Genomic DNA, 17,069 nt, shown 5'->3' on the forward strand with positions numbered 1-17,069 from the left:
TTTTTTCTATGGCATTCTCATCATGTTCCTATGTGTGTCTATATAGTCCTGGTAACACAAAACATGTTCACATCTTTGGCTGGCTTATTTAACTTGTGTTGTGGCAAGACTGGAGTTGAGAATCATTGGATACCTGCTCATTGTGCTGAATCCATTGTTGTCCCTTCTCGCATACAACAGGTAGCAAGTGCACCACACTGTCTCAGAGGTTGTAACAAGTGTCAATAGGTATCGTTGATTAGGAGGATTCTATTTAATTATTTCACACTATGTAAGCATCTCAGTTGTGAAGGATAAGGGATAATCTTCCAGCATTTTATTTGCTTTATATCAGGGCTAGGGCAAGGATTTCCCTGCAGTTTGTACCCTGCTTTGTCACATTGCATCCCCATGTAAAACAGGGTATTCATGTTGCTAAGTTAGAAGTTTTTAGTCTCTTAAATGTAGAAACTCAAACTTTGTTTACAGCAAACATTTATGTAAGTATTACTGGACATATTAAATGATTGTGGAAAGTAAGTAAAGGCTTATAAAGAAAGTCTGAACTGGTTAGAAAATCCCTGACAACCATTGATGGTGTAGCTAATAAAAACATAGATCTTGATTATTGGTACGTGTAATGGAAGCAAAGTTAATGAAAGGGAGAGGTTTTGATATTTTGGTCTGATGTGGTTTTTATTTAACTTTTAGATGATGCATTTGTTATGATTATTTTTGCTTGATGGAAGATTTGATTCTTGGATAAATATGATAAAAAACACCATCAAATGAAAGGGAGCACCATTTAGTCTCAGTTTTTGTATGTGAATACACAGTCACTTGCACACACACTTTCAGTGCCCTGCCCTGAGCCTGCATAACTGACATGAACAGAACCCCGTTTATACTAGACTACTCTGTGTGCGCAGCTGTGGTTGCGTATACAGTCATAGTGCAAAAATGCTGTGTGTAGACACCTTCAGACAGTGTTCAGTTGAGGTCAGATTTGAGGGCATATCTCCCACTAGTAATGCTATTGCACAATCAGGATATTAGGGGTATTAGCTTGTGACCTACTTGGGGTTTTTAATCTATTTAAATTTTTTTAATTTTTTTTTTTTTTTAACCTGGGGCATTAGGAAACTGAAACTGCAGCTGCAGCAGCTTCGATGGAAAGGGGCAAGAAATATAAACCATGAATACCAGGAGAGATCTTGTGCTCGCTGTCAGAAATCACTTGGGTTATTGATGAACAGAGGTGCAGTATGCAATGGGTGCAGTCATCGAGTGTGCTCCGAATGCCGTGTCTGCCTGAATCCCTGCCTTTGGAAATGCACTGTTTGTTATGCTCATGGGTAAGAAATTTTACTGGTTTGGATAAGTGCTGGTTTACACTGGTTATCCGGTGGATGCACACTGGTTTTGTGTGTATCTGTTGCTTTAAACAATTAATGAAACAAAGCCTCTGGTGGAACGAAAATGTTGGATGAAGTCCTGGTAGCAATGAAATTGATGGGAATTTTGTGTTATACTTCATGTAGTCAGGTTTTCCCTTCCTGTAGTTAGCAGAATGGATCTTCAGGGTAGGCTGAAGTAGCGTGACAAAGATGGTAACGGCAAGTATAGGAACAGTTGTTAGTTTCTGAACTGCAGATACAACTCCTTCCCCTGACTCAATACTGAACCAGGGCATCATAACAAGTTGCTGAAGTTGCTGTGTTTTGGTATAGTATTTTGGTGTAGTATAGCCGATTTCTCAATGATTTCCTAATCTTGATTTTTTTTGCCTCATACTACAGGAGTGAGGAACCTGGATTGATGAATAATTTGAAGTCATGTTTTATATACATTTAAAACCGAGAAAGCATTAATAACATTATCAGGAATTGTTTAAATGTGGTCAGAAATCCAAATCTGTTTACCTTGAATTAGTTGGGTTTTTTTTCTTTTACTACGTCACCTTGGTTTTGTTTTCCAGGAAACAATCTTTGACTGTATTGGTACAATTTTTATATCAAAATACTTCATCATAGTCTATTCTATTAATCAGAATCTTTCTAAACCAAATAGTTTAGCTATATTTCCACCTTTGATGAAAAGTAATGTTAGGTAGGCAAAGAAAGATAGTTTTGGGAATGAATCAACAGCTGTGCTGGATGATATATATCCCTGTACAAAGGGTGAGGATTTGGATGAAATTTTACTTGATGCCAACACAAGATTAATGCATTACTTTACTCCCTCTTAAGATGCCGAAATGAGATTTAAATAATGCCTGGGAAATGTAAGGCAAGGTATTGGTCTTAAACTAAGTGAATTTCTACTACTAGTTTGAAGTAATTTTCTATAGTTTGGAAGAGACTATAAACTGTCACTAAAAAGATGTTCTCTGAATCCTCAGTTTATTTTGCAGCTTATACATGAATAGGCAGATTAGTTTCATCTATATTTGATACAAAGCAGTTACTAGATTTTGGTGCATATATTTCTCTACACGTGCTTCACGCTATATGCACTAAAAGGAAAGGTTAAAAAGTTAACTTTCCATATCCTCCTCTAGATACCTTCCTCTACTTCTTCTTTTAAATTGATTTCCAGTTATTTGGTGGCCACAGTGGAAATCCCCTATAGAGAGCAGCTAGTTGTTAAGCTGCCTTGTATAGTGCTGCACAACCTTAATTATTTCATAAGCTTGTCCAGATATTTAATGGTAAAACCAGGAAAGCATTATTTAAATGAATTAAAAGACATTTTTACTTTTCCTTGAGGAAATTACTTCTTTTTTTTTTCTTGCTAACATAGAGGAATTATTTAGCTGTCATGGAAATTCTCTTTATAACAGAGAGAGCAGATTTGATCTTGTTTAGTCACAATGCAAAGTCCATTAAAATCAGTCAGACTTCCGTTGCCTTCAGTGAGCTTTACATCAAGACTACAAATCTCGAGAAGGGTAGGGAGTGCAGTAGTGTGGTAAATACTACTCAGTGCTTTTTGTTTGCCCTGGTGAGGGGAAAATAGGATGACTAAGAAGCATAAGAGCTGATTTTCAAGTCCTGAGCAACTGTAATTTTGAGTCTTGGTTACCGCTAGAGTATTTTTTCCTGAACAAAATGTTATCAGCAGCAGCACTACTGAGACTCTCTCCTAGATGCTAGGGTCATGTTTGTAATGAACATGCTTAAATGCCTCAGTGAAAGAGCATGCAGGGATAGGTGAATGTTTGTTGTTTACAAAATAAGAAATTTAAAAAGCCTTGTGGACTGACAAAGTTTGTATCTTTCCCCTGGAAGAGGCATCACTTATGTGAATGGAGTTGGTATAGTGTGTTTTATTGTTTTTTTTTAAAAGGAATCCTGTCTTCTAGAAGTCTAGAAAGACATTTGCTTTGAAGGAGTGTAGTCTGTTTTACCTGACAAGGATAGTTTTTTATCAGCTTAATTGTCACACTTTTAGTCATAGCTTAGCTTAACACACTCTTTAGCCTAAAAAAAAAAAAAAAAAAAAAAAGGGGGGGGTATTTCTAGATCTGTTTTCATCCTGTAAGTGGCCTAATTATCACATGAGCCTATGCAGAACTGGAGATTAAACTCTGGGAAGATAACCGTGGGTAGTGGGAAGAACATAAAAGGAAGGCTGGAGATGAGAATCGAGGCACTACCAATGCAGAGCCCTTGAAGATCTAGTGCAGCTAGAGATTTCAGACATTTATTAGTTAATAGATCTCCATCCAAAGTAAATAAGTATCCTGTCTCAAAGTTATTTTAACCTCATTTTCAAACTCATCTGTATTCAGTTACGCACAAGGATCCAGGGTTAGGCATGAAAATAAATAGTACAATCTACACAGGTAGTGAATTTTTTGAATATTCTGCATTGCTACTTACAAAGGTGTATTTTAAATGCCTGAAATGCTTTAAAATCAAGCCACAGAAAGAACAAACAGCATCCTACCTGTAGTTTGTCTATTTTAACACAGAGTAAGGTGAGGTGTGAAATGGCAGACCCAGGGATTTTGTTGCCTGGCCTTTGGTGGATATCGCTATAGCTCTCATGTTTAGAGATTTTGCTTTCTTAAGGAGGCAAGCTCTACAAGAATTTACTGTCTGTATGTTGTTGCCAATTTCAAACAAATTTGGCAGAGGGAATGGGTAATAGAGATTAATTTCCTAGAAGGAAAATGAACTGCTGGGTAGAGAAGAAAGTTTAGCGGTGCCTGCACTGAGGAAATTTTTGCAGTGGGACTTCATCCTATAATAAGCATCAGAAAATCCACAAGGAACAGAGGTATTTTATATGCCCTAAAAATTAGTAAGGCATTTAGATGAGAATTTGGAACCTGAAGACTCCAGAGAATCCTCTCCTCAGTTAAAATTCTTTTTGTCTCTTTAATAATGGATGAGTTCAGATTGAAGACTTCATCTAAGTCAGTTGGAGACAACAAAATGCAAGAGTCAAATCTGCTGAAAATCTGCTCTTGTCAGAGCTATTTAGTCTGATACCATTTAGTCCTTGTTAATCATTACTTTTCTGATCCTGTGATCCTGATGCCTGTGTATGACTGACATCATTGATGTTAGTCTCCACAAAATGGAGAGAGATGGGCCATGAAGTCATCACACCATCAGGGTTGTGGAGCTGAGTGCTCCCTGGTAGCCATCCCAAGTTCTGCTTGGGAGCATGTCCACTATCATTGACTTTCCTCACTCCTCAGACTAGGCTGCAGCTGTAAGCAGTCAGCACACCAGTCAGTGGAAGTGCCTGGGCTGTATTGCAAGTTGGTTGCATAGACTGGAGTGGACCCAGGACTCCTGGCTTCAGAGGAAGGCCTAGAACAGTATGTATTGCTTTCCATGGGCAGTCCTATGTAGTGAAAAGGAAGAAAAAAAAAAAAAAAATGGAGAGGAGGAACCCTTTGTTTGCAGACCCACAGCAAAATCAGTCAATGGAGCGAGCAGTCATGAAATCTTCGTTTTATGGTAGGATTAAGAAAGATTGTTGGATTGTTAAATACTTATCAAACATTTGAAGAAATGCACTTTGGAAAATGTTGATTCAAATGTCTTTTTCTTGTTTTTCAGAGATGTGAAAGTAAAGGCTGGTGAATGGTTCTTTGAGGAACGAGCAAAGAAATATCCAGGTGAAGGTAATCATTGGAACAGACCATAAACTGCTGTGTAATGTGTAGTCCTTACCTAAGTGAAACACAGAATGTAGTCTGCCACTGTATTTAATGTTTTTTCTGCTTGGTGAGAGATTTTTCAGAAATTATTGTGCAGTGCATCTGTCTACGCACTAAATAAAACATTAGCACAAACTAGCAGAATGCATTTTAAAGTATAATTTATTTTGTGTGAGTAATAAGAATAAGGAAATTGCTGGCCATATCAATTTGAATTAATGAGTGTGTAAGACTTCTAAGAAATACAGTGACATGAAATAAATATAGAAATGTTAAAATATATGCGCAGGAAGGAAATGATCTTGCATCCATTCTTTGTCAAAGTTAAAACTCAATTGTTTTCCCTGAGAAAGTTCTAAAGCTTAAAGAAATGACAGAATGGAATAAAGAAAAACATATATAGCTATAAATCAACAGGGAGCTGAACACTTACTGTTTCTTTACTTTCAGCTAGCTGTGCCATTGCTTTGTGTTCAGTCTTTTCAGTGCACTTAGAAATACAAAGCCCTAAAAGAAATTACAGAGGATGTGGATGGATTGCTCTATAGGGAATGTGTTTTGCCAGCCAAGGGGCTGTTAGTCTTCATTTTCACCTACAATGACTAATGAGGTGGAGAGGATTTCCTTCCTCTTTCCCTTGAAGCGCCACTTTAGATAGGCAACTATTTCACTTTGTGCCTGGCTGTAGCTAAACATTACAGTTTCACTTCCAGCATCTGCATCACATCTAGATTTGAGAGTAGCTGGTAAAAAGGAAGGCAGTGGGCCTTAAATATCTCTCGGGAAACTTGACTAGGAAGAAGTTTATAAATGGAAGAACGTAATTGGGCAAATTTTCAGTAATAGGTATTCACGAAAGACAGCAGGTAGCATATTAGGAAACTGAACTACAGTTCCTGCTAAAACAATTAATTTAAAATTAGAAAGATTTAACTGAACTTCATTCTAGATAACACAGTTTCTGATTTTAACAATCAGCTGGTAATTTTAACAATCTCTCTCAGTTGTTGGAAAATGCTATGTTGTTCTTAGAGACTAAATCTGATAGTGCAAGGTACTGACTGTCCCTCTTTCCAGTAAAATAAATGAGTTCTCACCTTGTATTATCAAAACTTTGTGGGTACTTGAAGCTTTTTGCTTAGTTAGTCTACAGTAATACTGTTGAAGTCACAAAGATCTAAGGATATACAGAAGATAAGCCTGCAGGGAGAAATATGTTTTGTTTAGTTCCTTTGATTAGACCAACTGATATAATTAAAGGGGTTAAAAAGTGGCAAACTGAAACACAGCAGCTGTAGTAGTTACATATCCTTCAAGCCTGGAGAGGCAGTGCCCTCTTTTGGTTTGAAAATACAACACAAGTGAAGTATTCACTGGAAAATAACTGAAAAAATACATGTTACAGTGAAGTTTTCTCATGTTGCAGAATAAAAAAAAAAAAGCAGTTACATCAGTATGCTTTTTATTAATTTTGTGTAGCTTCTACCTAAAGAATAAAAATCATATTTTCATAAAAGTGGTAGATTGCCTTTACTGACTAATAAACTAAAAATTGAAGAAATCATTTAATGCTGCAATAAATCAAGATACCAAATATTACTTATTAATAACAGAGCATTAAGTCTGGAGTTCTGATTGAAATTTGTAATATCAATAAATTGATTGTTATTTCTACCACCACTGAGGTCTACTACTTTAATGTAAATAATATGCTATAATTAATGACATCTTCAGTAAAGCATGGATCACATGCTGCTTTCTGTATTAGGAATGATTAGTGATTAAAGCCACTCCAGATATTTTCAGTTGGCCATTTGTTATGTGCATTTAGCCCTTCTTTCTGTTTGCAATTACTCAGGAGCAAACTACGTTTTTATGAGTCTTCATTGTTTGTGCCCGATGGAGCGCTTGCTCCTTGGTGTTTTTTACATCATGTGGTTGCTCACATGAGGAACATGACATGGTTGCTATTTCCCCACAGGGATGGCCTTAGCAAAGGGGTTTGCTCATGTTTGTGAGCTAGTCATTCATTTTCATGATTGTTCAGGTCTCTAGTAGAAGTGAAAAGAATTTTTCGTAAGATGCAAGAGATGACCATGTGCCTACTCTTGTACGCATTTTCAAGCTTTCCACAGTGTTTGAGTTTTATGGTTGAAGTGTGCTTTAGTGCAGTGGGCCTGTGCGCTACCTGCCTCCTGGACCTCAGGAGGCTGAGAGCACTTAGCAACCTGTAGGCATGGGCCTGTTAGCATCTGTACGTGATTGTCCTCAGCATTTGTGAAGAGCTGGTCTGAACTTGTCACCTGTGAGAGGTGAAGGTGAAATCATGATACAGTTTGTGATACAGGAGAAACTTGCATGTTGCTTGGCATGTATGCTGGTACGTCAGGTGGGGGTTGATGTCACTCCTGACTTGCATGTGCATGAGTTTCTGTAAATACAGGCCAGTTCCTGAAAGGCACTGATTTTAAAAAGTATTATACAGGCATTAGTAACTGCGGTTGATGCTAAATAATCTTTAGGTGTTTTTTTGTTGTTTTTTTTTTCCTTCACAGGCAGACATGAAACAGTTGGTGCAAAGCTCTTGAAATCTTATCAGAACCTGAGGTAAGACTCATAAAAGGACAAATGGTCCTAGGACACTGAAAATTTGTATAGACAATATATTTTATGTTATAATCCAGCCAGCAGTTTGTATTTTTTTATTATGAAAAGCAAATTTCAATACTTTTGGAGTACAAATGATAAAAGCATAGAAAAATTGCCACTTAGAAAGGGTCTCAAGTGCAAAAGAGAGTACTATGTTTAGCATAATAGTGTCTTACTTGAAATGAAGGGATGTGCATTATTTTTGTTCTGCTTAATTTTTTGCATAGCTCTTTACACCGTTATCTTTCAAATTTACACACTACTTTTAAATGATCAGAGATGAAAATTATTTACTAGGTATAATAGCAATAGCATCATTATTTGTTCAATGGGAGATATTGCTGATTTGGTAGCTTTAGAATAAATAGTAGACAAGAAGCCCTGTATTCAGGAAGAGGTGTCCACTTACCAAAATTAAAACAAGTAAAAAATCCAGTTTACACTGAATAAATACTTTGGCTAGAGGCCTAAGCATGACCATACTTAAATTATTACCAGTGATATATAATGAAATAACAGTCTACTTAAATTATATTGTATAGAAGAAACCCTCTTCCTTAAAAAAAAAAAAAAAAAGAGAGAGAGAAAAGTAAAATAAGATACAAAAAGATGGCCTCAATTTTGTGATAATATCTGGTGAGGCGTAGCTGTGTAAGACAGAAACTTATAGTCATCTAGATATGATCCTAACCAGGGCTGCATAAGGACTTGCTTTTACCTAGATGTGGTAAAAGAGAATCAAAAAGGAAGTTCACCTGCAGCCCTTAGGGTCCGTGATTGTGCCATGATAACAGAATCAGTCAGGGAACAGTTGGATATTTTTTTTTTTTTTCACAGATGGGGGCTATTTACAACAGATGAAATGGCTGGAATGCTGTAAAAGGGCTCTAACAGCTTTGGGCCCAGGCAAGGAAGGATCCTTTTAGTATTGTAAATAAAGATAACCATTTTCTGAAAACATCTCTGAAACAGAGATGGTGTGGGTTACACAGGAATTGTGTTTTAACTGGGGACATAGATTGTAATACTGCCAACCATATAGAAGGCTAGGAAGCCTGTCCTAAATTAGGTCTTCCCGATTGTTTTAAATTAATAATTCTACCTAGAGCAGCCCAAGATTGAGAAGATAGAAGAGTAGTCCTAATTCTTACAAACAGGCAATAAGCCTGTGCTGCAACTCTTAAAGGCACAGGATCTCAAGCCAGATCTTTAGATTGCAGGAAAGGCAGATAATAAAGATACTGTGCAAGAACATGGTTTATTTATCCATCTATTAGCATAATATATTAATTGTTGCACTGTTTATTGTGTCTTAAATTTCCAGTAACATTTCCGTCGTACCTCCTACTCCACCTCCTTTCACAGAATCCACAGCAGGAAGCAACCTGACGGTAAATGTACATATCTGCAAAATACACATATACATGGACCTCTTAGGGTGTCATTCATGTGAAAAGGCCAGCCACAGAAATGCAGTAAATAGCAACTTCTGTAGCATCATATTGCAATAAAAATGCTGCCTTATGTTCCTTTGTAATTTTTTTTTATGCTGCATTGGTAGTAGGAGAGAAAGGTCAGAGGCTATTATGAGGGATGTGTTCAATTAGTTTTCAGTTTTTCAGGGAAGTGATTAACCACTCTACTTGGCACTAAAATACTGCACCCGGTTTTTGATGCCTCACTACAGAAAGGCTGGACTGAGATCTCCTGAGCTCCCCTCCAGCCTGAAGGATCCTATGATATTCAATAGTCATTTATAAAGCGATCATTCTATCTGTTACTTTTGTTACTGAGTGAAAAACAGTGAATCTGATGGTTGCCTTGCATTACAGTTTCTAGTGGACAGAATAGTAGGACATGAATCAGAACTCATCGAAATTGCACTAAATTACTATTTCAGTTAATTTTGCACTGGGTCCTCAGGCCTTGGTTTTGAAGCCAATTGCAATCCTGTAAACATTGTAATATGTGCTCACCTGGAGTTTGATGAAAACTCTTTGATTCAGAGGCACAGGAGCATCTGTAATAGATAGGACTTTCCTAGTTGAAGTATTAAATACGTTACAACAAATCAGTGATGTAATTAGTTGTATTTATGAAATTGCTGTGTGATCTTCCTACAAGGAGTTCCACTTATATATCAAAGAGTATGGAACTGAAAAGATTATCTTCCATCTTCATACATTAGTGTGACAGTTTTCAACCATGTCAATATATGTCCTCAGATGTATTTGTCTACAGAAGTGAGCAAAGGGCTACAGGCTTACCATCTGATTGTTAGGTGGTCTGTAGATATGTGATCATGGAAACTTTAAAACAGCAAATATTTTGTGTTTTCTTACTCTTGGCATCTCCCATTTGCAGGAACTTGGACAGTCTAAAAGTTTTAATAAATCTGTGGAAAACTTGGTTTTGTCTCTCACAACACATATAAAAAGTAAGTAGCTTTCACTGCTTTGTCATTTTAGAGTAACATAGTCAAATGTTTCAATTTTTTGGCCAAATTGTTGGCCAAAAAATAGTTATATAAAAGGGTATTGAGTAATGGCTGAAATGCCTAATGCCAAGACTGAGCCAACCTGAAAAATAATCCAGTGAGTCTAATTCTCCTTCAGTATTCTGCTAGTCATTTAACAAGCTGATGATACCAACCCAGAATGCCTTTCTTGTAAAGATGTGAAAAGACTGTATAATGTTATTTTTAAGTTTATTGGGTGTTCAGGTGCAGTATATTTAACTCATGTTAACACAGAGTAATAACCACTTTCTACTGTAGAGATCTTCATGTTATCTATCTGACTGAACCCCAACTGACCCTGTCAAAGAATCTATCATGTAGTGGAAGTAGAGTTTAGTATTTTCATTCACTGGCAGTTTTAAAGAGGACTTCCTTCTTCTTTATTGGTCTGTCTAGTTATGTGGTTTTTTTCAGTACATACTTCTAAGAGCCAGCCTGTCCTAACAACTCTTCTTTCATTCTGATACTTTTGGTTCCTTCCGTTCACTTATGCTGCCTGCTGTTCTTTAGGGGGCAGATCGTGTGTATGCACCTCTAAGGCTGAGGACATACACACTGAGGACAGCCAGCCTTTGTGAAGAACAAATTAAAGGCATTAGTGCCCAGAGGAAGACAACTTCTGAGCCTTATGAAGATTACAGGGGCTTGCAGATTTGCATGTATTTGAACAAACCTTAGTGTTTTCAAACTAGCTTCATCTTAGACAACTCCAAATGTGAGATTAGACCTGAATAAATTTGGCTTAAGTGCCTTTCTGCCTTTCCCCCTAACTCTTCTCTTAGCTCTTGTTTGGTCTTTCCTCTAACTTGTTCCACCCATCCTAAAGGCTTGTTCTCCTTCAACCACACAAATTTAATGTTGTGTCTGTGTGAACACATATTAAAGCTATGCAGAGACACAATGGCTGTCTCTTCTGAACAGAAATGTAGTGTAGGGTGGCTGGCATAGGGCACTTTGTTACTGGAAGCAGATAGCTGAGACAGCACAGCATTGATGCAAAGTAATTTATTCTGCTTTCTGTTAGTTTGAAGCCTGGTCATATCCCACAGTTACTGGTAAAGACTGTCAGAACTGCACCAAACTAATTTAATAATTCACTGCTACCAAAAGGAAGGTCCTACTCTCCCCACATCTTTCTTCTTCTTTCTCTGTTTCTGGCCTTATGCTGCCATCATGTAACTTGAATTAGCACCAGTGTTTCTGGACCCCTCTGGAAACTGATTTACCTAATTAAAAGGGCAGAACATTAGCCCAGACAAAACACATAGGTACTTTTCTGCTGGTTTAGTGAGTTAAATAGGCTTAAGGTAGGGTATATATGTTGGAGCCTGCACAACAGAGGGTGCTGGGCCATGTGGCCAGGAGCCAGGGACTGAGGAGGGAAGAGCAGTGGTTGCTGAGGGGGATGGCAGCAAGTCGTTAGCTCAGTTCAGCTGTATGTGAAACCCCACTCAGGTGCTATCATCCTGAGTTAGGGTAGAACCTTTTAATTTGTGAGAAAATAACAATCTGTTGCAATCACTGAAGTCAATAATTAAAAAGTATAGGAAGTCTTACAGAGAGAAAGACTTCGTGTTCTTGAGTTAAGAAAACAGCTCTTTCAGACCATATGGCCTCTTAATGAAACCTGGTGCCGTTCTGATAAATGCTTTTGGTCACGAGTGTCTAAAGTTAGTAGTCACTTATCTACATAAAAATGTCGTGGTTTGCAGAGGAATTTAATACACCCAGATCTTGTGTATTGCAGTAAATAAACCTGGAGAACCTTGTTATGCCGCTGATTCTATCACTGGAGCCAGTGTGTGTGCACGTGTATGAGAGCAGCAGGAACAAAGGATTAGTGCATGCAGCACAATGCTGCTGTTGTACAGTCTGCTCTTTATGCTGTTACCTCCTGTTCCAGCATGGTTTGGCAGCAACAGGAGATTATAATCCAATGGTTGCCATTTGGTGAATGTAAAATGGGTTGCTGTTTGTAGTTCTATCTGCAGTGCAAAATTGCCTTTGGCACTAGAGATAGTGTCCATCTTACTGTTTGGGTAGAGAAGCCAAAGGAGGAATAGATGGGAAAACTGAACAATCATTTTTTTCTCACAGTAATCTGTTCTGTAACCTGTTCATTTTAAGAGAGTGTGAGGCAAGCTTGTGTTTCTGCTTCTACTGTTGGTCAAGCTACTCAGATTGTATCTACTCCGTTAGAACTCTCACTGCAGTCTCTTTTATGATCTCCGATTTCACTGTGTATTTTAAAAACCTGGTTTCGTTTACAGTCAGAGATGACTTAATTGAGCCTGCCTATGAATACGTCACATGATGCCTTAATGGTGTACACAGAGTACAGTAAACATCTGAGGACTGATTGCTGCTAAGAACAAAACCCAGAGTGGCTTTAAAAATCACACTTAAGAGTGCCATTGTTTTTGAATACCATAATGACATATTGTCTGCTGTCTGAGGTTCCTCCACAGAGGCTCATGTTGTGAGAGAAATATTTATTTCTTCTGTATGAATTAAACATAGGATAGCTATTTCATGTACCACTTATAAGTTATTAATTTTTCATGATAGACTATCAGGGATTTACAACAAAGTGACAGCTGCTAAGCCTGCTAGTTTTCAAGTTCAGAAATCACAGATGAGTGCTCCCCTTCCCTTTAAGTGAAGTTCTGACTGTACCCTGAGAAATAAGAAGCAAAAAGTGGTGCACTAAATGTCCAGTTGTCCTGTAGGTTTATTTGACAATAAACTAGATGTTACCAAAGTGCTAATTCAATAAGGTACTTAAGTATGGACATAAGCTTATCCATATAAGTAATGTTATTGAAGTCAATGAGGGTTACTCATGTTCTTAAAATTATATGTGGTTTGGGACCAGACTATTTAATATCTCTCCTTTCATCCATATTTTGGATAAATTTCTAAATATTTTCCAATATGCTCTGCTGTCTAATTTCCATTGTCGTGTCATCGTTTCATGTTGTTATAATGATCTTGCTTTTATCCTGAACCAAACCAAACTGCTTTACAAACCAAGCTATATATAGGGACTGTAGTAGCTACTTCTGCAAGGAAACTATATTTGATAGCATACAACAATTCCTTGCAGCAGCTGTAGTGATAGCAAGCAAAGAGTATAATTTCCAGTTGAAACAGCAGGAAAGATTTAGGTAGGCAAAATATAATTATACAAAATGGGACAAGCACTTGCCTTCCCATCTGTTTCTTACTCATAGGAGATCAATACTAAAATTGCAGGCTGAAAGTTTGAAAGCTAAAGAATTAGCCTATAAATCTACAGGATTGCTTGCAATGTTTGTTATAGTGACTTTTCTCTTTATTTTCACTTCAGAAATCTCTAAGTCCCAGAATGACATGGCTGACAAACGTCTCCTAACCACAGATTATGGGCAGAACGTGGAAAGAAGGAAGCAAAGAAGGAGCCAGTCTGACACTGCCATCAACATTACAAGCAGGGTATCCATATTATTATACAGTCTCTAACTGTAAGGGCTGTTTCAGGAATGGAATATATTTGTAAGAATAATGACTTACACAGTGGAATTTTATTATACGAGCAGGGCTTAGCTGATATAACAGGAACTGACCATTGCCAGAACTCTGACTCTTCACAAGGTTTTTGACTGTGTCTGCACACTTGATCTCAGCCCAGAGCTGAAATGTTAGACTGAGATTTTACAAAGACCCTCACATAGAGAGGGACAGGATGGGTCATTTTGCTCTCAGGTGCTCACAGGCTCTCTTGAGGCTGATTGATGTCTGCTCGGTGTGATTGTTAGGCTGCAGGGAGGTGCTCTGTCTCTTGTCCTCTTCCTGCCCTTCTTGCTGCTGAACAGGACCAAGCTATGACCATCCAAAACCCATTCTGACACTTCCTGAGCACTTTTTAATTTGGCAAGGAGAAAACGTTTACTGCTGTTAGTTGTTGGGCAACTTCCCTTTTCCTTTTGCTTTGGTTACAGTCTCTAGCTTTCAGTGTTTTCTTGAGAAGTTTGAGAAAAATCCAGTCATCTGTTTTTCCACAAATTGTGCAGGGCTGAAGATGATGTCACATATCTGCTTTAAAGTTACACTGAAGATTTTGTTTTGTAAGCTTTCACCTCTCAAGTGACTGAACTTTGTCCATACTCAGTTTTCCACATAGTGGGTACTTGCTGAATCGCCATGTTCATCTGAGTGAGGTAAATGTAGTCTGCTAAGCACCTGAATTAGATGCTGAGAAAAGCTTTTGCTTTGGGCCAAACCTCATGGCAAATATTACTCACAGCTCCCTTGGTGCACACTTTTCACTTTCCTCTGAAGTCTTAGGTGCTGATAAATGGAAGAGACAGCATGTCAGACCACAGGGACTAATGTGTTGAATTGGCCCAGCAAGGTCTCTGAACTCTGCAAAATTAGCTCTGGTATTTTTGTATACAATTATATTATAAACAAAATTGGCAGCAGTTACTAACTACCTGAGTGCTGCTTTCATTGTGGTAAACCACACTTCAGTGTTACTTTATTCCACTGGCAGAGCACTGCTCTTTTAATGCATTGAGAGACATCAGAATTGGAGATAATATGAACTTAAACTATGCTTCATTGCATGCTGATTACACACAGCCTGTCCTGTTTAAAAGATGGATATGGATTCTTTGGCTTGAGAAATGTATTAGTAGGAGACTCCAGATTATTTGTGTGGGTTTTTAATTGCCCATTTAAAGATTTAGGACTTAATTTTTGTCCACCTTTTGCATTACAGATTTTGAAAGATAGATGTCAATGTTGTTTGTGTGTCAGAGCACTATTTCTCTGAGTCAGGGAGCTTTTGTTTCATTCAAACCAGTTACTCTATATTTAAGCTAGAATTTTAGTTTTGCTAGAATTACTTTTGATCTTTTTTTCTTGTGAATGTCATCTTTGCCATTTAGGTTTTTTTAATATAAAAGGAAATTTTACTCATCTGTTCCTGCACTTACATGATGGGTTTTTTTGTGTCCTTACTGTGATTTTAAAAACTATTTTTAATCTCTGTCAATGGCACTATTGCATCATTATTCCATTTATTTTTTTCTTTTCCATTTTTGTTTTCCTTTAATAAGGGTAGCTGTTTACATCCTTACGAGAACTATGACTTAAGTTTAGGGACAGAACCTGTTTTAAATTACACTTGCAAAACAACTAATTACTCAAATTTATAACAAAATATGATGCAGAAATCTTACTTGTTGTAATTTCCACCCCAGAAGGAACTTGCATTTTTTGAGAATGAATCGAACCAGTATTTCCCCCCTGCCCCCCTAGAAAGTGTGCATTTTTCTCCTAGGAATAGACTGGGAAGTGATAGCTGTAACTCTGCCATTTTGAATGTGCAGGGTATAAGACTGGGGCACCACTTCAGACTCAAGAGCACTAGCTGGTTCTTAAGTAAGTTTTCCAAATTTGTGATATGTTGGGAGCTTCATTCCTTCAGATTAAAGTTGAAAGAGATTGTATTTAACTTCAGTAATAGTGAAAAAACAATCCGATGGCAAGAACTACCAGCCAGTGTAAGACATGGATTTAAGAAGTTAACTGAATAGTGTTTTCTAGGGCCTCTCACCATCACAATCTCTAAGTTAATGAAAGGAACTGCAATTATACCTGCCTTACTGGGGCAACAAGCAGACATGTGCAAGCTTTGGAAGCTGTTTGTGGTGTGACGGTAGCTGTGGATTACCCCTCCTGTGACAGCAGATGCATGCTGCTGCAGGTGTTAGAACTGGGCTAGGTGGGAGTCTTGCTTATGTGACCTGATGCTAAGTTTAGCACTGGTAGTTTTGCTGCCTCGTCAGTCACTTATGTTCTGTTTAACACAATAGAGAAGTCTTTCTGATCCAAGTAGAAGCTAAAATTCAGTGTGTAGTAGGTTGGTTTAGTTAGCAAGTGAAAGTGGTTGGTTTTATTTTCAGGTTTTTATAAAGCAGAAGACAATTTCTCTGCTGAGAAATATGATGTTTTGGTTTTGTTTGGGGTTTTTTTGAGACTATATTCTGAATGCATTTTCTGTCTGCTTCCTTCTCACAAGGTAACTTAATGAATTCTTACATCTATTCTTAAGGTAGGGCAGTTATTAGACATAACAATTTCTGTGTGTTATAACAACAGCATACTGGTTTGGATTTTGCACATCCTGTTTTTTCAGAAGTAATCTCAATATATTATCTCCTCTGTTGTCCTCATTCTTTAGTGCTTTCTGCTGATTGTGCAGGAGGGGTTCCCAGGTTTGTTAAATGTATATTATCTGTTTCTTTTATGCAAATATGTCCTGATCCTTTTTGTTGATTCAGCCACAGTATATTTTTTCTAGCATATTTTTTAGGTAATCCCTGTTGTACAATTTCTTTTAAGAAATTATTTTCTTAGATCCTAACCATGTAAAATTTCTTATCTCACTCTTTTCCTACCCATTGAACTGTGAACATACTTTTCATACATTGTATTATCCAGGGGTAGTGGTGTGCCAGAGTGAGATAAAATCTATTTTCAGCATATTTCTAGCCATATGTATTAGTCTTTTGGCACTTCATTCCATTAACTGTTGTTATTGGTAACAGAGGTGGCTGAAGGTAAATCTCGAGTTTTGCTACTATATATCTTAATTTTTCACAAATTATCAGGGGTTTCATGGGAAAATTGGGAAGGTGAAGGGACTTATTCAAAGCAAAGTCAAGAATATCTCAGAAATTTAAATTTTTTCTTTAG

General features: G+C 37.5%; 1 protein-coding gene across 5 annotated transcripts in view; it reads left to right on the plus strand.

Annotated features, from left to right (window-relative positions):
* SYTL3 (synaptotagmin like 3) overlaps positions 1-17,069 on the plus strand; it is a 35,136-nt gene that overhangs the window by 5,171 nt on the left and 12,896 nt on the right. The window contains exons 3-8 of one of the 5 annotated variants that reach the window (XM_041125589.1): positions 1,119-1,334; positions 5,058-5,122; positions 7,681-7,765; positions 9,132-9,204; positions 10,172-10,244; positions 13,675-13,799. In XM_041125589.1, coding sequence (XP_040981523.1) covers positions 1,119-1,334; positions 5,058-5,122; positions 7,681-7,765; positions 9,132-9,204; positions 10,172-10,244; positions 13,675-13,799 — 637 coding nt within the window. The remainder of the gene's footprint in view (positions 1-1,118; positions 1,335-5,057; positions 5,123-7,680; positions 7,766-9,131; positions 9,205-10,171; positions 10,245-13,674; positions 13,800-17,069) is intronic. The other 4 variants (XM_041125590.1, XM_030023518.2, XM_030023516.2 and 1 more) reach the window with 4 other exon arrangements.

The sequence above is a fragment of the Aquila chrysaetos genome, chromosome 8, assembly GCF_900496995.4.
Source record: "Aquila chrysaetos chrysaetos chromosome 8, bAquChr1.4, whole genome shotgun sequence".
In the NCBI taxonomy this organism is placed as follows: Eukaryota; Metazoa; Chordata; class Aves; order Accipitriformes; family Accipitridae; genus Aquila; species Aquila chrysaetos.